At 46.0% G+C, this 19,733-nt stretch overlaps 1 protein-coding gene across 1 annotated transcript; it reads right to left on the reverse strand.

Moving 5' to 3' along the window:
* Nucleotides 1-2,663: 2,663 nt before the first annotated feature.
* Nucleotides 2,664-16,946, reverse strand: p2rx1 (purinergic receptor P2X, ligand-gated ion channel, 1). Its single transcript, XM_085363285.1, has 14 exons — nucleotides 16,699-16,946; nucleotides 11,523-11,667; nucleotides 9,822-9,893; nucleotides 9,418-9,487; nucleotides 8,287-8,374; nucleotides 8,108-8,188; nucleotides 7,573-7,714; nucleotides 7,339-7,469; nucleotides 6,609-6,699; nucleotides 6,461-6,526; nucleotides 5,298-5,393; nucleotides 4,919-5,008; nucleotides 2,792-2,836; nucleotides 2,664-2,696 (listed from the first exon to the last, which is right to left on the reverse strand). The coding sequence occupies exons 1-14, from the start codon at nucleotides 16,833-16,835 to the stop codon at nucleotides 2,691-2,693; spliced, it is 1,260 nt and encodes a 419-aa protein (XP_085219411.1). The 5' UTR covers nucleotides 16,836-16,946; the 3' UTR covers nucleotides 2,664-2,690.
* Between the last annotated feature and the right edge of the window lie 2,787 nt (nucleotides 16,947-19,733).

Consider the following 19,733-nt stretch of genomic DNA (forward strand, 5'->3'; position numbering starts at 1 on the left):
TGTAGTGGAAAACTGATGTTACTCTGTATATAAGCACTGTTCCAATTTATACGTTATTTATAATATTAATATATTGTAAAGTTCTTGGATGCAGAGCTGATTTTAAAGCATAAATAATCTGCATACAAATGAATCACTGAGTGCTTTGTAGAAGAAATCGAATCACGTTGTTCGTTATTATATTAAGGAGAAGCGTCTGTACCCAAATCATTTTAATGTGAAATGATGCATGCACCTTTACTCTCAGGAAACACTGACCTGCTCTCTTTTTAAACAGTCTGTCACCTGTGTTGAAGCGCATTCACAGAAGAGGAAAATAAGGAAACTGTGCTTCAGAGACAATCATCAAGGATCAGATACATTAGTGATCGTTTCCCCTTCAGCTCTGTCTAGTGGACCATGCAGAGCTGTCACTGCGGCGTCAGGCTGCTCCCACATAAAGCCATGAAGGAGCAGAAAATTCATCCAGAAGAGCTTCAGGCGGACTCTGGACAAAGAGCAGCAGACGGAGGAGGTGCTGGAGCAGGGCTGGTGTTTGTCCATCCGCAGCTGATGGTGTCGTGTTTTTGACTTCATGTTTTCATTTTGTTGTTGCTCTTGTTAATTTGAAGTTTTGGTGAGCTTTTAGAAAAGGACCGTGTGTTTGTGTTGGCACAACGTGTCAGTGCAGCCGCAAACTTCTCATTATAATAAATGGGAACACAGATAATGCACGCGCTGGCCACCGCAACATCACTGTTTCCTGTAAACGTTGACATCTGCTTACACAGTGAGGAGGAAGAAAAATATAAAGCATGGCTGTCCGTGAACACGGAGTTGTGTTCTCGTGATTTTCCATTTGATAACCTGTCAAAGTGCCAACAGTAGATGCTGACGATGGCCAGTGAATCAGCTGTGCACATGTGAACCCTCTACAAATGTGGGCGTGGTGGATAAAAGAAAGAGAGGCGTGTCCATTTAAAGGCGCTTGGTTTAACAACGTGTCCTGGTGTGTTACCTGTGGGGGGAGAGCTGGGGGAGCGCTCGGAGCAGCGTTGTCCTCTGGCTGGTTGATGCAGCTCGTTTCCTCCAGGGAAGGATGCTAGCTTAGGCTCGAGGCGTGCAAACGGGATTTCAGGCCGTGTTGTTGAGCCGGGGGACATGACGTCATAACTGACGTTTTGATGTTCAGCTCTAAATGCTGCACACCTTTAATGAAGGCAACCAAAAATGTCACATGACGTCTTCTGTTTGACGTCACCTGTTTAAACGCTCGTCCTTCTGATTCTCGCGTTTTTATTCTGGGTGTTGTTGTGCTGGACGTTTGTGGGTCAAAGGTACTTTATTGTTGTCTTTACAGCTCTCGACCTTTAACCTGTGTTTTTGTTTATGTTCAAATTCTTGCACTTTTCCACTTAAGTATGTATAACGTCATTATTGTGAGTACGTTTAACACTACTTCGGCCATTAAACACTGTACAGTTTGTGTGTGTCCACCTGTGAAACACCGTATGTGCTTGTTGTCTAATCTCACTGCTGACAACATGCAAAATAGTGAAATACTGTGAAACTGTACGGAGGGGGCAGGTGTGCGCTCAGGACATTCTCACTGATCACTAAATATCACAACAACAATATTTAAACCGTGGGATTTTCCTCTGTGGCCATTTCACGGTGGAAACCCTGAACTCCAGCATAGATTAATCCCAAAATATGTCAGTTTGTTCATACGGGTCTATTTCTCCACCAGAGGTTTCCTTCCTTTTAGATGTTTTTCATCATTCAAAACCCTTGAATGATTTAAATGGCCATGAATCAAAGATCACCTGTGCGTGACCTTTGAAACCCTGCATAATTAGAGTATATCGGTTTAAACCAGGCGACCCTCCCGTGGATTGATCAGACCTGCTGCTGTTGCTGCAGTGACACAGAAGAAAAGTCAGTGGGTGTGGCAGCACAGGAAGTGAGTGGCATGACTCGTTTTATTTTGATTTCAGGTCATATTTAGATCCAAAGGACGGAGACTATGGTGGAGTCTGTACATAATATGAAATCCGGGACTATGTGACTCTCCTGGTCTGTGCGCATGCGCGTGTGCCTGTCTCAAAGGCATCCGCCGTCTCGTGTCGTCTCGTGCTTTTCTCTGACTGTACCCACTAAAACGGAAGCATGGCACATCCATATGGAACGTAGTTACAATGTAAATATGTACCGATATATATAAATGCGCTATTTTTGCATGCTTTTTGTACACATACTCGAAGAAATAAAGAAATCTGAATCATTTCAACATTTTTCTCAGGTTCTGTTCGACCAAAGCAAAAAGAAACTGCGCTGATGTTACTGTACATGTTTTTATTAAGTCAACAAGGTGCACACGAGGGACGATCACTGACAGCAGCGCACCTACATGTTTCTTTTACAACGACGGCGACTGAGGTAACAGAATTACAGACAGAGGCAACACCCAAAGCATGAAGACAAGCAAACAGTAACACCCAAGAAAGTACACACACCGCCGAGCTTGGCTGCCTCTGACTCCACATACAAGCGTCACAGATCCTCAGGATGACTAAGCTGCTGATGGGAATAACGTGACTCCATCTCGCTGTGCTCCTTTCTGTTAGTCCAGGTAGTGTCTGAAGGATCCAGGCTTCCAGTGCGTCACACCTCCAAAAGAGGCGTGGCCTTTTGGCTCGTTTGCTCCCGGGTCACTTCTGCACGAGAAACAGCAAATGAATAAAACATCAGTCATTAAAACAAGTGAGACTCGTGGGAGTGATTGTTTTGGAAGGATACGACGACGCCTTACTTTAGACACATCAGTCTCTGTGCTGCCTGCCTCTGAATCAGGATCCTGTGGGACAGGAGACATTCAGATCATGTGCAAACCACGCTGCTGCTCATCAGAATCAGAATCGTGTTTATTGGCCAAGTATATGTGCAGACACATACAAGGAATTTGGTTCCGGTAGATGGCGGCTCTCAAGCACAGTAATGTAAAACAAACACACACACACACACACACACACACACACACACACACACACACACACACACACACACACACACACACACACGTGTCTATATATACACATTACACATACATACACAAGCTGTGTAAACCAACTATAAATAACGAATCTAAACTTGTATACATGAAATACAGAAATCAATGAGGTGGAATGAATACTACACAATGTACATAAGGTGCAGCTGCAGTCTGGCAGTGGGAGCAGTGTGACAGGTCAACTGTTTAGGAGGGAGATGGCGAGGGGAAAGAAACTGTTCCTGTGTCGGGTGGTCCTGGTCTGCAGGCTTCTGTACCATCTGCCAGAGGGCAGCAGATCAAAAAGTCTGTGTGCAGGGTGTGAGGGGTCTGTGATGATTTTCCCTGCCCGTTTCCTGGTTCTTGAGAGGTACAGATCCTGGATGGAGGGCAGGGGGGCGCCGATGATCCTTTCTGCTGCCCGTACAGTCCGCTGCAGTCTGCTCCTGTCCTGTTTAGTGGCTGCTCCATACCAGACTGTGATGGAGGAGCACAGGACAGACTCAATGACCAGTGTAGAACTGGATCAGCAGCTCCTGTGGGAGACTGTACTTCCCCAGTTGTCTCAGGAAGTACATCCTCTGCTGGGTCTTTTTGAGGATGGAGTTGATGTTGGTCTCCCACTTCAGGTCCTGGGAGATGGTTGTACCCAGGAACTTGAAGATCTTCACAGTCGACACAGGGCTGTCTGATATGGTGAGGGGGAGCAGAGTTGAGGGATGTCTCCTGAAGTCCACCGTCATCTCTACAGTCTTAAGAGTGTTCAGCTCCAGATTGTGCTGACTGCACCAGAGTACCAGCCGCTCAACTTCCTGCCGGTATGCAGACTCATCACCATCCTGAATGAGGCCGATGACGGTGGGGTCATCTGCAAACTTTAGGAGTTTAACAGCCGAGTTCTTGGAGGTGCAGTCGTTAGTGTAGAGGGAGAACAGTAGGGGTGAGAGGACACATCCTTGAGGGACCGGGTTTCAGAGGTGATCTCCCCCAGCCTCACTTGTTGCTTTCTGTCTGTCAGGAAGCTGGTGATCCACTGACAGGTAGCTGGTGACACGCTGAGCTGGGAGAGTTTGGAGGAGAGAAGTTCAGGCACAATGGTGTTAAAAGCCGAACTAAAGTCCACAAACGGGACCCTGGCATAAGTTCCCGGGCGGTTGAGGGTCCAGCTGGTGGCCTGTAATGTCTTTCAGATGGGCTAACACCAGTCGTTCGAAGGATTTCATGACCACAGACGTCAAGGCGACAGGTCTGTAGTCATTCAGTCCTGTGATGGTGGGTTTCTTGGGAACAGGGATGATGGTGGAGCGTTTGAAGCAGGAGGGAACTTCACACAGCTCCAGGGATCTGTTGAAGATGCGAGTAAAGATGGGAGCCAGCTGTTCAGCACAGGTTTTGAGGCAGGAGGGTGAGACGCCGTCTGGTCCGGGGGCTTTCCTGGGCTTCTGTTTCTGGAATAGTCGGCTCACATCCTCAGTGTGTATTCTGAGTTTCAGTGAGGAGGAAAGGGGGGTGAGAGGTGTGGTGGAGGTCGTTGAGTCTTTGTTGGGGAGGGGGAGGGTAAAGGAGGGAGAGGTGGAAGGTGTGTTGGGGGTCAATGTCTGAAGCAATGTCCCTGGGGAGGGGAGGGTGAGGCGTGGGAGTCTGTCTGTCTCAAACCTGCAGTAGAAAGTGTTTAACTCGTTGGCCAGGTCTTTGTGTGCTTCAATAGTGGGTGGGGGCGTCTGTAGCTGGTGATTTCCTGCAGGCCCCCCCACACTGACGCAGGGTCGTTGGCTGGGAGCCGTTCTTCCAGCTTCTGGGAGTAGATGCTTTTAGCTGTCTTAAATCTGCCGCGCGATTAGGCTTAAAATAAAAGAACCTGCTCTACTGCACAGACTGCCTCCTACTCACTTTGGACCGGTCTTTGCCTTGAGCCTGTTTTGCATTTGCTTCGAGGGTGTAATAGACGTTCGTGTCTACACCAACCGACTCGCTGTCCTGCTGTAAAACAGAAGTGAAAGAGGAAAGCAGTGTGGGTGGGACGGACACAGATTTCATCTTCCATCAGATAAACTGGCTGCTCTGTACTAATCACAGACTCTCTCACACGTTATGGGAATGAACACAGCAATAATCTGATGGCAAGTGAAGGTTACGGCTTCCGTGTGAAATGTATGGCTGGACGTGGTGAAGGAAAATAAGCTCCAATGACTTTCTCTGATTGGTTGAACACCTCTCTGCTGCCCTCTGCTGTTCAAAGAGAGCACAGACTCATTTTTGAAGGTCTTACCTGTACTTGTGTGTCCGTGTATTTGAATTTCATGTTCTTGTAAAATTCTCTTTTCGGTAGCAAATAGAGCAGCACCAAGTCACACACTACAGTCGCCTAAAAAGAGGAGAAAGAAACAACTGCGTCATCTCCTGTTGGATTACAACACTGTGCAAAAGTCTCGAACCACCGAATATTTTAAATCTTTGTCATTACCTACAAAGAGAACACCTCTGCAGACTCTGGACACTCACTGGAGCTACTTTTAGCTCCTCATCAGCACAGCAGGTAGCGCTGCGTGTTTGTGTGTCGCTGGCTAGAATGAAACCAGCAACCTCTCACCTGCCACACAAATGTGTAAACTACCACATTATGGAGCCTCACACACTAGCTACTCACTAGTAGGTGCAAACGACCTCTGATCTCAGCCAAGCCAAACTAACGGAGCCACTGTTAGGCTTTTACAGTGTTGGGTGGCCGATTGCTGAACCAGGTGTGCACTGGCACCTGAGGGGAAAACTGGTGGCAGCTGAGTTCAAGGAAGACAAAATAGTACGCAGATATAAAGGCCTGCTTTGTCTGCAACACCAGGAACATTGGACATGTGGTCGAACGTACAGTTTGTTTAACTGAAACAAGTCTTTATTCTTCAACACAGCCTGAACTCGTTTGTTGTCATTTCTCTTCAGGAACAGTTCTCCAGACTTTTTGAAGGACGTTCAAAGCTCTTCTTTGGATGTTGGCTGTTATTTGTCCTGTTCACTGCTTCAGTAATGTTGAGATCTGACTGATTGTGTGTTTGTGTATCCAGGTATGCCTTTGCTGCATTGTGTTTGGGATCATGGGATCATTGTCACGCTGAAGCTGTCACCAATCAGAAGCTTTCCACTCTTGCTGCACCGCGGATCAAAATCAGATTTTTGTTTTTTTCCATCAGTTTTGACACGACCTCCAACACCACGACATAACCTGCACCACATTTAACCGCGGTATGTTTGGACACAGTCCCTGGAGTTAGGTGCCTCAGTCATTCATATGTCAGTGTCCAAAGAGGCCTTCAGAAAACCTGGAGAACCACTTTAAAACTTAGAACGGAGCCTGGTTCCTAAGAGTATCAAACACGAGGGCCGACTTTTGCACAGACGTGTGGAATATGTAAGTAAATATTTCAGCTTTCAACATACCACTCCAAAAATTCCCACTCCAGAGCCGATGGCTGTGAGGGTAGGGATGATATCAAATTTCCGCGCCTGTGAAGAGCAGAGTCATATCAACTCCTTTGGTTTATTCTTCCAGTGACAAAAGCATACTTAAGATAAACGTGTTACTCACAAGTGACTGGACGATGATGTCAAACCTGATGCCAAACACTTTCAGAAGTGTTCTTTTCTGAATTTTGTCCTCCATATAATGCCTCGCAAACCTGCAGACAGACACAACCACAATATGTTAGCAGGCATATGAAATACGTTTCAAAAGCATTTGACAAACACGTCATCATCCGTGTATTTACTGAGCGAGCTGTGAAGAAACAACAAGAAAAGGCAGTTGAGACAAGTCAACACTGTTTCACTGAGCAAACATCAGAAACTTCAGCCAGTCGACTTGGCAGATTCAGCAGAGCTGAAGCAGCATTAGGAGCAAATAGCGAGTGAAGCCGATTCCATGGAAAATGAACAATAACAGTGACAGAACAACATTTCTCCATCAGCCAGCAGGTGAACAATGAATAACAGAGCAGGAGCATGCATGTGTCTGTGGTGCGCGAGGAAGCAGAAATGAACTGCAGTAGTTTCAAACACTGAGCCAATATGTGCGATGTTGTCAACAGTTTCAAAGGTTAGATGAGAAGAGCGAGTCCACGTTATCATGAAGTTAGCGAGAGCTCAGCAAATGGAAGTGTAAAGCTTATTAATTAATATATAATATTAATAATATTATTAACATGAGACCTTAAAAGTGCTGCAAGCTAAAATTATAATATATGCGCTTCAGAGGTTTTCTGGACACAAACTAACAGAAAAAGGAACAAATCTCTCGCTGAGCTGTGTTTTTCACACACCTGAAATTGTAGCCCACTGAAGAGCCTTCTTTGCTTCCATAGAGTCCATGAAAGGTGTACTCTGGTTTACAGTGTTTTACATGCACGTCAAAGTTACACGTCCAGTCGACCACGATCCCGATGGCTCCTCCCTGTCAGGACACAAACGCCGTCTTCATCACAGCAGGAGAAGAAGAGAAGCAAAACACGGAAACATGACAGGAATTTCAGAAAGAAGCAGAAATTCAAACTCACCACTTTAGCTACTGTTTGAAAGTTTAAGCCAGAAAGTTTAATAATGTCTCCCAGTTTGAATATAGGGCACAGGGGAGCGCTGAGTGGATGATACAGGCAACTGCTGATGTAGTTGGAGTCGACGTCCTCCACTAGGTTGCTCCTGAAAACGAAAAAACAGTGAAATATTTGACACTTTCTGTACTTTTACCAAAATGAGTGATTAGACTTGTGGTTTGATTTAGAAGCTGAAGATATAAGAGTTAAAAGAAGAACAGAGTTTACTGTGTAGCTCTGTTTGCTTCAAAGATGTGTTTCATTTGGCCAAAGGTTACAGAAGAAACTGAAATGTATAAAATCATTGTGATTGTTTTTATGACATCATAGAAACGTGAACAAATATCTCAGTAAAAACTGAAGAGTATAAAAAACAAATTTGTGCCACTGACTGAAGATTTCTGGCCACAACTGTTTTATAAAGTTACAATAGTCATGCCAGAGCAGGACACACTCATCACACTCATCACATCTTCTGAGGTAAATGTGTCTCCGTCACCTCGAGACGCCGAATGCGGGGAACGTGACGGAGTTTTTGATGAACAGAGTGTAGTTCTCTGCAGACAACAACAGCGGAGGACTGAAACGGAAACAAGATCAGATTTCAAATGAGCATGTTTGCTTCCACAGATGATTGTGTAATCGCACAATCGTGAATAATTCAGTTTGTCTGCGTACTCTGGTACGTCGCGGTCGTCCTCCACTGGACACCAGGCCAGCACTTCACAGGTCTTAGTCCTGTTCACGCAGACTCCGGTCATTTCTCCTTGATACAGAAACAAAGAGTTAGAGTCGATTACTCAACAGTGAAACAGGCAGCAGCGTGGGCGTTGGCAGCAGTTTCAAACACTTTCTTGCCTCCACTTTTATCTTGAATTAGCATCAACAGCAGCGTATAAAAGCAAAGCAAACGCTGAACCAGCTCTTTCTTTTAGCCTTAATCCCAATGTTATCGCCTCCCTGTGCGCGTACAGCTTCGCTGCTATCGGTCTCTCATCGTGCGTGTGATGAGCTTGCAGACAGTCTCCAGCAGGCGCCCACTCGGCTTCGGCCCTCTGACCTTTGTGTTTGGCTGCAGGACAGTCCCGCGTTTACTTGTTTTTAAGCGTGGAGGCTGAGCGCCTGCATGTGACTGGTGTGAGCCAGACAGATCTAAAGCTTCGGTCTGATTGAGGGCGACGTGGAAAGGCTCTGAACTGAACTCTGGGACGGATGAAGGACAATAAGTTTATATAACTGTTCTTAGAACCAGCCACACATTTGGACACATTAGAGCTCATGTGGCTGTGTCTTTGTGTGCTTGCAGTTTATATTAGCTGGCATGCATGCAGTTGAGCGTGCTTATATATACATGCATGTATGTCTGTTTGCTTAAGGCAGAGTTTCAGCTGCTTACTTTAGCGGACAACAAGCCGTACTACAAACACACACCAAATGTTTGGTTGCTAAGGCCTGGTTTGTTGAGATGAATCTGTTTCTTCTTCTCAGCGCCGGACAAATGCAATTCATGAATTCTGTGTAAATGTTTACCTCAGCAGCCGTGACTCATATCTGCTGTATTTATATAGATGCTGTTGCGTGAGCCTGTCCTGTCACAGCTACGGCCCACTTTGCAAATACACTGCTGCTCCATCACCTGACACCATCCCCGACCTCGCTCAATAAATGGCTTCAGTGAGTTTCAGAAGGCTTCTCAGCTCCGGCGAAGCAAAATTACATAACAAGAAGCACAAAATCTGGACTGGTGTGAGTTGGCAACAGACTCAGTGAGGACCGCTGAGGTCACACTCTCAGCCTGTCAGGATTTACCGTTTCCCGTACGTTTGAAACTCCCTCCTTCACAGTCGGCGTCTGTATTGCAGTTGTGTTTGCCCGGGAGCTGTTATAAAGAAGACACTGGGGTCAGTCTGTGTACACAAGTACAAAAGAAGGACATGAAGAAGAAGACAGGAAAACACCCTGGGAGTGTGAAAGAAACGTCTTGTTTTTATAGTCTTACATGTATGGATCCCACACACACTGCTCTTTGGGCCATTAGGCTTTAAAAGAGCCCTTTTCTGCTATACAACTTTCGGACAATTACCCAATTACAGAAATAGTCTTGGAATGAGATACAACTTCCGCTCGTTTTACTAAATATGGAAGCGCAGGAGGAAAGGAAGGAAGCAGGAAGAGGGAGGAATGAGAGAGAGAACCAGTGCTTTTTCACCTACCTCTGGACAGGTTCCCATTGACTGACCCTCAGTCATGATATAGTTTGTCATCACTACAAATGATGAGTCTCCCTGAAGTTTTAAAAGAGAAGAAGCAATGTGTTTAAAAGCAGTGAGCACAGACCTTAAAGCAAACTTCTGCGAGCCATGGCTCGTTGTATTTCACAGGAACTGGAGCAGAAGAGCTGAAATAGTTGCAGAGCAACAGAAATCCCCTCACAGGAAGAAGGTTGGGGTGGATGGATGGGTCAACACGGCGTTCGACGGTCAGGATCATTGCACAATCTCAACTGTGAGACTATTTACAACGCCGTGATCATATTTACAGTACAGTGATAAACGATATGATTGGACCGGTTCGTATATAACACCTTTCTACTCTAACACTTTTTACAGTGCGCCTCATTCACCTTCGGTCCAGCACCGACCCTCCTGGAGGTGACGTGGGTTTCAGCATCGTACCCACGGATGCTTTGACACGCAGACTCGAGCAGCAAAGGTTCGACCCCCCGAGCGTCTGCAGTCACCCTGAGCACACACGTATGTGAGAGCTGTCACGCAATTTGTGTGTTGTGTAGCGAATGTCCTGGTTCCTCTGTGTTTCCAGTTTGTGATCTAAGCCAATAGAGAACTGTAAGCATCTTTATTATACTGCGAGTTGAACTTTTGGCAGGTCAAATGCCATATCATTAGGCAGTAGGAGGGGGTAAAACTCTCTTTACTTTTGCTCAAAATCACAGTTAAATTAAAATGTTCTGTATAAGTTCATTGTGACACTGACACATTCCAGGTTGTTTTTCTTCTCTTTTGCATCTCTGGTGGCTTCCTGTGTTTCCTGTGTCTCTCGGTTTGTCTGTGGAGCCTTTCAGTGTCACTCCTTGTTGGTATTTCCTGCAAGGTTACCTACTTGTCTTGTGTGCTCGTGTGGTTTTTCTCCTTCGTGATTGCTGGCTCCGTCCTTTTTGCTTCACCTGTATCTTGTTATCCAATCAGCTGTTTTTAGTGCAGCCCTGATGCTGGGCTTCAGTTATCGCCGACACCCTTCCTCTTGTGCTTTGCCTTAAACGATTGCATTGTTTTATTCATATGTTGTTCGTGCCAATGTTTTCTTTCTTCCTTTTTCAGGCCTCTCTTTGAACCGAACGTCGACATAACAGTGAGGTCACGTGACGATTACTAAAACAATGACCACCTGACAATAAAGTGCATTTGATCAAAGTGCGTGATGGAGAAAAGTGATCTTTTCATTGTGTAACACTGAAACCACCTGTTTGCCTTGCTCTGAATTAAAGCCCACACCCACACCTCAGAGCAAACATGGCAGCCTACATTGTGTCTTCTTTTTTCTTTCCCACAGTTAACAGGACACAGCAACACTGGAGGCAAACAAAGTTATCTATTTGATCAGTGTCCCTGCTTTGCTCTCACATGCAATAAAGCTGCAGAGTCGCGTCGACAGAGGTGGATCGTCACCGGGGTGAACGTTACAAACCTCTGCTTCTTTGTCAGCCTTGAGTTTTCTAGCAAACAGCAGTGACACGTTGTCCTGCTCAGCTGATGTTTCCTCACTCTGACAGTTGATTTCATCAAATCTGCCTCTGGTGACCGACTTACATCAGGTGCCAAACAAATTACCGACCACTTAGGAGTCACGAGACGACGACATATCAAATGTTACTGGGGGCACGAAAGGTCACTGACCTGTGAAGGGAAGACATAATCAGCCACGTCCCAGACCCTCTCTCCCCCGCTGTTGTTGGTGTAGCCCACTCCTTTCATTTTGGTGAAGACGGAGCTGACGGCCGTGTCTGTGGACTGGTAACCTTTCTCATAGATGAAAACCCACCTGTGCACGAAACAGAGAGCATTCTGTTCAAAATCCCACTTCACCCCAAAGCAAGGGCTTGCACAAGGACGACACCGGCACTGCACACAGCCATCAGCACAACTACCAGGACAAACGTGCCTGTAGTCATGCAACGCACTGGCTCGTGTTCTTGTCCATTCAGCACCGCAAAGACACAGCAGACGTACTGCATCTCAGCTCCAAACTATCACAGCAGCTGCTGAAAGAAAGCAAAGGTAAAAGTGTTCGTGCTGAGCATTAATAGGGGCGATCGGGGCTCAAGAGTTGGGAGTTCGCCTTGTAATCGGAAGGTTGCCGGTTCAAGCCCCGGCTCGGACAGTCTCGGTCGTTGTGTCCTTGGGCAAGACACCGTTGCCAGTGTCCAGCAGCCTCGCCTCTGTCAGTGCGCCCCAGGGTGGCTGTGGCTACAATGTAGCTGCCATCACCAGTGTGTGAATGTGTGGATGACTGGGTGTGTAAAGCGCTTTGGGGTCCTCAGGGACCAGTAAAGCGCTTTACAAATACAGACCATTTACCATTATCAGGGTCCTGATCAGTGTTGACAGGATTTCTCCAGAGTCTGTGTCACATTCAAAGGTCAGCTTTTGTGTGGATCTGCAAACACGTCAGTAACAACTAGTTAAAAGTTATTTCATCTGTTTGTTAAACCTGACTCTCAAATAGGGAATATGACATTATCATGTCCTTCACAGCTGGAGTGAGATGGACTGCATCCCAGCTGTATAGTACTATAGATGAGTCCGGTCCCCAGACCTGTTGTCAGCAGGGACTCCTTTAAGATCTCCGAGTCTTCCCACCAAAGACACATTTCCCCTTCGGTACCCGTATGGCTGCCGTATATGCAAACTGCTATTTTATTTCTTTTGTTTTAAATTTGTCAGAAGGTTTGAAAAACACTACAGTTTTTAAAAAGTTAGAATTTTTCATGGTTCGTGCTCGACGGGGTTAAAAACGTCTTTCACAGCATCAGCACATTAACACTTACAGTGGGGCAAAAAAGTATTTAGTCAGCCACCGATTGTGCAAGTTCCCCCACTTAAAATGATGACAGAGGTCAGTAATTTGCACCAGAGGTACACTTCAACTGTGAGAGACAGAATGTGAAAAAAAAATCCATGAATCCACATGGTAGGATTTGTAAAGAATTTATTCGTAAATCAGGGTGGAAAATAAGTATTTGGTCACCTCAAACAAGGAAAATCTCTGGCTCTCACAGACCTGTAACGTCTTCTGTAAGAAGCTTTTCTGTCCCCAACTCGTTACCTGTATGAATGGCACCTGTTTGAACTCATCATCTGTATAAAAGACACCTGTCCACAGCCTCAAACAGTCAGACTCCAAACTCCGCCATGGCCAAGACCAAAGAGCTTTCGAAGGACACCAGGAAAAGTATTGTAGACCTGCACCAGACTGGGAAGAGTGAATCTACAATAGGCAAGCAGCTTGGTGTGAAAAAATCAACTGTGGGAGCAATCATCAGAAAATGGAAGACATACAAGACCACTGATAATCTCCCTCGATCTGGGGCTCCACGCAAGATCTCATCCCGTGGGGTCAAAATGATCATGAGAACGGTGAGCAAAGATCCCAGAACCACACGGGGGGACCTGGTGAATGACCTGCAGAGAGCTGGGACCAAAGTAACAAAGGTCACCATCAGTAACACACTACAACGGCAGGGAATCAAATCCCGCAGTGCCAGACGTGTTCCGCTGCTGAAGCCAGTGCATGTCCAGGCCCGTCTGAAGTTTGCCAGAGAGCACATGGATGATACAGCAGAGGATTGGGAGAATGTCATGTGGTCAGATGAAACCAAAGTAGAACTTTTTGGTATAAACTCAACTCGTCGTGTTTGGAGGAAGAAGAATACTGAGTTGCATCCCAAGAACACCATACCTACTGTGAAGCATGGGGGTGGAAACATCATGCTATGGGGCTGTTTTTCTGCCAAGGGGACAGGACGACTGATCCGTGTTAAGGACAGAATGAATGGGGCCATGTATCGTGAGATTTTGAGCCAAAACCTCCTTCCATCAGTGAGAACTTTGAAGATGAAACGAGGCTGGGTCTTCCAACATGACAATGATCCAAAACACACCGCCCGGGCAACAAAGGAGTGGCTCCGTAAGAAGCATTTGAAAGTCCTGGAGTGGCCTAGCCAGTCTCCAGACCTCAACCCCATAGAAAATCTGTGGCGGGAGTTGAAAGTCCGTGTTGCTCGGCGACAGCCCCAAAACATCACTGCTCTCGAGAAGATCTGCATGGAGGAATGGGCCAAAATACCAGCTACTGTGTGTGCAAACCTGGTAAAGACCTATAGTAAACGTTTGACCTCTGTTATTGCCAACAAAGGTTATGTTACAAAGTATTGAGTTGTATTTTTGTTATTGACCAAATACTTATTTTCCACCCTGATTTACCAATAAATTCTTTACAAATCCTACCATGTGGATTCATGGATTTTTTTTTCACATTCTGTCTCTCACAGTTGAAGTGTACCTCTGGTGCAAATTACTGACCTCTGTCATCATTTTAGGTGGGGGAACTTGCACAATCGGTGGCTGACTAAATACTTTTTTGCCCCACTGTAGTTACATTTTTGTGATGTTGTATTAGCTCTAAGTTTGTGAATGATGGTCCGGTCTTTCCACTGGCTGCGACAATACAAAAAAGCTGCAAGATCCACGGCCCACATCTCGCTGCAGGCACTTTCACTTTGTAAAGTCATTGTTAAAAACATTGAGTCCTCACAGAAACTGAGTGCTGGGTTTGTCACGGTGAAGCTGAAACTTTGCTCACATGAAAGGATTCCAGTTCAGCAAAAAGCAGCTTTACACTTGGGGTGCATCACCTTAAACTCATTTACTTCCTCTGCTTGCGTGTCTGTGTGTGCGTTTGTAGCCACGAGGTAAAGGCAACAGCTGGTGTGCACTGAGCTGATACAGTGTGTACACACACACTGTGACGCATGTGTAGAGCTATTTCATACAGGCTGTGAAAAAGCAATTAGCCCCTGGCAGGAAGCCCACAGGACAGCGTGTGGTGCAGCATATCTTCATTCGTCTGCAATGAAAGCTCCTCAGAGCGGCGAACGAGAAGAAGCATCTTTCAAACTGCAGAGTGAAGTCGTAAGCACAAAAGCAGCAACGTCTATCAGCATGGCAAATCGAATTATATAGGTTGGAGGGAGCTGGTGAAAAAATGCGGAGAAACGGGAGAAAAAACAGGGCAAATTAAAGGAATAAAGAAAGCGATGAGCGTGGAAATAATGGAAGCATCTTCCAAAATAGCAGCGTAAGAGAGATGCATATCTGCAAGCGGCTGGGAGGAGGCTCTTTGATGTTGGGGAGAGTTTCCCACCATACTGTGCTGCTGAGATTAGTTTTTATTTAAAGACAGAATGAAAAGAAAAATAAATCAGTTCAGTTCAGTTCATTTTTATTTCAAACATTTCAAACATGTGCCTTCACAATCATTACAAAATATCATTCCATTATTTGTTTGAAAAGGAGTAGGCTGAATCAACCTTCAAGTTAAAGCCAAAAACATAAACAGAGGATTGGGATTTTTTTTTTTAGCATAAAAGTTACAAAAAGAGAGTGTGGTTTTCTGGGGCTGTTCTTTATCCCCTTCTACTGCTTATTTGAGTCCAGGTCGCAGGGCACCAGCCCAAACACCCCTCTCCCACCTCCTCCTCCAACTCATCCAGGAGGACACCAAAGCATTCCCAACACACCAGAGATGTAATCTCTCCAGCATGTCCTGGGTCTACCCCAGGGGCCTCTCAAACAACCTGAACTGTGAGGGATTTATGAAGGCCACTCAAGTGTTTATTACATGTGAAGTTTGAGTATGTTCGTCTGTTTTTTCCTGTTTCATTTGATAGATGCTTCCCAGTTAATTACCCAGCAGAATGTCCTCTATGGGAGCGCCTCTGTCTCAGCATCCATGTCTGTAGTCTGTTGCCTGCCTTCGATTCTGTTTGTCCCCTGAGCTGTTGAAGGCTGTTTGCTCAGGCTGCCTCTGCTGTGAGTCTCGATTCACTGAATCCCAGCTTCAGCATCCGAGAGAGAGACGGGCGGACTTCTGCCCTGACCCGTCCGCTTCAAGTCTGAAGAGAGGAGACGGCTTTATAATTGCATCTCCCTCATGCACATCACCACGCCACTTTAATGTGGCTGCAGGAGGCAGGTGTGTGTGTGTGTGTGTGTGTGTGTGTGTGTGTGTGCCATCAACTTTTTCTGATCTTGATGATTCAGATCTGAATCAGCCGTTTAAAATCACATCCCTCACTTATAAAAACCCGACTTTAAACAAGACACGATGTTAAACTTGTCTACTGCTTTTCCATTTTTGGTCACCAGCAGCAGCAGATGATAATGCGTCTGTGCTCTGTTTGGCAGTGAACTGGGCAGCAGTTGATTGTTATCTGTTTGAGCATATGCCCGGGCATATTTATCACACGCAGCTCCTCAGGTTCTGCTGTTTGGAGGTGCATGAAGGGAAACGTTAGAGTCACACAGCTGCATAAGCAAGTAACCGTGAGATGAAGTGAGATAAGTAAAGGAAACAGGTTCTCCCTTTTTCAGGATGAATTTCCAGCGAATAGCTCCGGCATGTCTAATCAGGTTAGGGTGGGTGGGTGGGTGGTGAGAGGCTGAGTAGACAAACAAGTATGCTGCAGGGGTTTTGTCCAAACATGAAATGGGCAGGAGCTCGGCTCTGTTGTGCCATGTTCACACCTTCTTTTCACAGTCAATCATAGTGATTCTTACAACTGTCATTTGTGCCTGTTTGCTGTGTCAACAATAACTGCAGTGACGGTATGTGTCCCTGCACAAGCCCAACATCTTCCTTTCACTTTCCCCCCACTCTATCCACACAAAGTGAACTCTGGGTCACTCGGGAGGGAAGTTCCAGACAAGATGAACTACACAAAGTGATGCAAACCCTTTCTCACCATTTCCTTACAGCTAAAAACAAAAAGAGAAAAAGGTGTGCAGGTCTTACCCGATGATGTAAACCAGAACCCCCAGCTGGATGAGCCGGCACACCACTCCCACCCTCCTGTTCCTCACCAGCACCTGGCGGGGAGTCTCATACTCAAAGAAGAAGTCGGAGAGGGCGCTGGTGATTTGGTTCTTCATCTTCTCTCACGGCTGACCCGCAGGGAAGAGGGTCTCTGTTTCTCCTCACTTGCATATAAAAACTCCCAAGAAATTCTTTTTTCCTTTGTTCTTCACTTGTGTCCTCTGCCTCCTCTCATGAATAATCTCTTATACTCTTCATGTGAAGTCCTAAAGTCTAAAGACTTCCTCCTCCCTTCCTCCTCTCTCTCTCTCTCTTGCTCTCCGTCTCTCCTCCTCCTCCTCTCTCTCTCTCTGCACTCGGTCGCTCTGTTATCAGCCTGTTGCCTTTTTGCGTAACTTGACCGTTTCCATGCATCTCCTGGCTTTTCTCAGGAGACATAATAAGCACAGAGACATCTGTCGAAATTTACTGTTAACTTGGTCTGCAAGTTTCAATAACTTAACAGTTGCCACACACAAGCACCGGACGCCCTCCTCTCTTTGAGCAATCAAACCTTATCAGCCACGCTGACACTCTCTTCCTGCGTGCTACACAGAGATAGAAGCCACAGAAGCTAAGCATAAACACGGTGCATCTTCCACAGTTCTGCATGTTTGCCCACTCTCGTCTCACCATTTGTCAGGCAGTAAGCCTTCTTAACTTTTATCAACACCATGTGTGGGCGCACGCCGCCAAACACTTTGATTTTCTCATCCAGCTCAATAATTCAGGCCCCTTCTCTCCATTCTCATGCCGACGGCTGCTTTGCATTTTCTAATCTTCACAAAGGGAAGTCCAAATGGCCTCATGAAACTGTGAGGCTTTGAAAAATGTTGCTTCCACTTGTGAGCATTTCTTGCCTTCTCGCTCCCGATATAAATAAACGGGGGCATCTCGTCTGGAGTCAAATCCAAATCTAAATCTGGTTAAATCTAAAAGACACGAGTACATGCTGGGAATCGCCACAAAATGCCATGCATAGAATTTAGTGGGATTGCAAGGATTTGGAAGGATTTTAAGGATTTTGCAAAAAAAGGGCTGCATGACAATCAAAGTATTAAATGAAACGCTCTGTTAGCACAATTGGCACAAACTGCTGTTTTTATAGGCACACTGGTGGATAAATGACTGAGAAACAAGAGCGAGCGTCAGATCACTTTATAATTCAGGCACTTTTCCAGAGTCAAATGAATGTTTTCCCAGGGTGACATGCAGTGTGGCCCTGACTCCTGTGCTCCAGAACAACCCCGAGACTGAGGCTGAGCGTCACAATATGTGAATGAATGAACGCACCACGAACAGGAGGGGCTGGATGAGCCTCAGACTGACAGTAATTGGCAGAGACAGACTGAAGTCACGACTCGTGAATGACTGCGTAGAAAGGATTAGTGCTGACTGCATGCCTGAACTAACTATCTTCACTGAACTAGTTCCCGTTGCTGTTTTTCTTCTCCTCTGCCTCACGTACGTGCTGTTGGAGCAGTGAACTCTCATGAGAAACGTGGCCAAACCTTCAAATAATGAGACCAGTGCATGTAAAAGTAGCCCGTAGGGTTATGGCTGGTGATGGAGGACGCCGTGGCGGGCAGACTAACCGGAAGAAGCACAAAGACAGAAGCACAAATTCCACAAAATGGTAATGGGAGGGTGAACACGGGAGGAGGGGACAACACTGTGCACTGACAGGAGACACGTGAACCCACAGGTGGGAACGAGGCACAGGTGGGGACAGTGAGCACGGCAGCTGTGTTTCATGGCTTCCTGTCACAGCACCCGTGATGAAAGCACCACGACTCTGTTTGCTGAATGTTGCGTTATTCTGACTTCTGCTGGTTCAGTATAGTCTCAGGCTCTTTGAGTTTAGTTACACAGGTTCTGCTTTTGGTTACAGTTCATATCCAACCCCCCCCCCCACACACACACACACACATTAGGCACCTGTGTGTAGGGCTTTAGTTTGCATGTGTTCTTTGTTGTGGTGTCTGCTTCTCTACCTGGTCTGGGATTCATTCATGGACTTGTTTTGTGTCAGGCGCTTGTGAAGCATCAAATAAAGGTTAGTTCTTTAACATGTTCAGCTCTTTGTCTGCCTCGTGGTCCACATTACCACCATCACGCACAGAGAAAAGGTGAAGGGTTTGTTTACAGCTGACTGTATTTAATAACTGGTCTAAGATGTGAAGACAACAAACAGGTATTTAAATGATCCTCCTTCATGTTCCAGTTGCAGCTGAGGAGGACTGAAGACAGTGGAGAGAAGGCACTAATGAGAGTAAAGCCTCCACAAAGCAATCATCAATGTAGAACAAGTCAGTGGGATAAAGTTATCCAGAGGGTAACTTTTTTTCTTGCTTGTCGGGGCAAGAGCCACGATTCGCTCCCGGGAAAGGAGACAAATTCCTTTGGGCTTGCGTCAGGAAGTGCGTCCGATTTAAACATCTACAAATCGAACATGGGAGCTGCTCGCTGTGACGACCTCTTGTTAGTAAGGGAGCAGCTGAAACAGCATTATCACACACAGCCCAGATAGCAAATATTCATTCAATTAATGTTTAATCAGCATCAGTTCAATGTCCTCCTGCTATCTGGGGGATCTATAAGAACTAGTGATGGGAATTCCCAGTCTCTTTAGATTCTTTATGATATGCTGTTCTTGCAGACTCTACACTCGGCCTCTGTGTTGTCTATAAAATTCAAACGGTTCCAGATAGAAATAGATTTTCAATCTTGAGCCGAGCCACAAACAACCTGCACAGGCTCCTGAGAACTGTCCACCCATCAGTGCAAGGGGAAGATGAAACACAATCAGCTGAGTGTGATATTAACGAAGATGCCAGTGTGTCTAATGCACCTGCTGCTGCTGCATCTACAGCATCTTGCAGTACACCACCATCACCACCTAAACCAACCCAGAGCTCTATGAGAGCGTTTTTGCAGAAGTCTGTGACCCAGCAAGACACAACTCAGCTGATAAA

The sequence above is a fragment of the Diplotaxodon limnothrissa genome, linkage group LG10, assembly GCF_057381915.1.
Source record: "Diplotaxodon limnothrissa isolate DT_005_m linkage group LG10, D_limnothrissa_male_GT1.1, whole genome shotgun sequence".
Taxonomy (NCBI): domain Eukaryota; kingdom Metazoa; phylum Chordata; class Actinopteri; order Cichliformes; family Cichlidae; genus Diplotaxodon; species Diplotaxodon limnothrissa.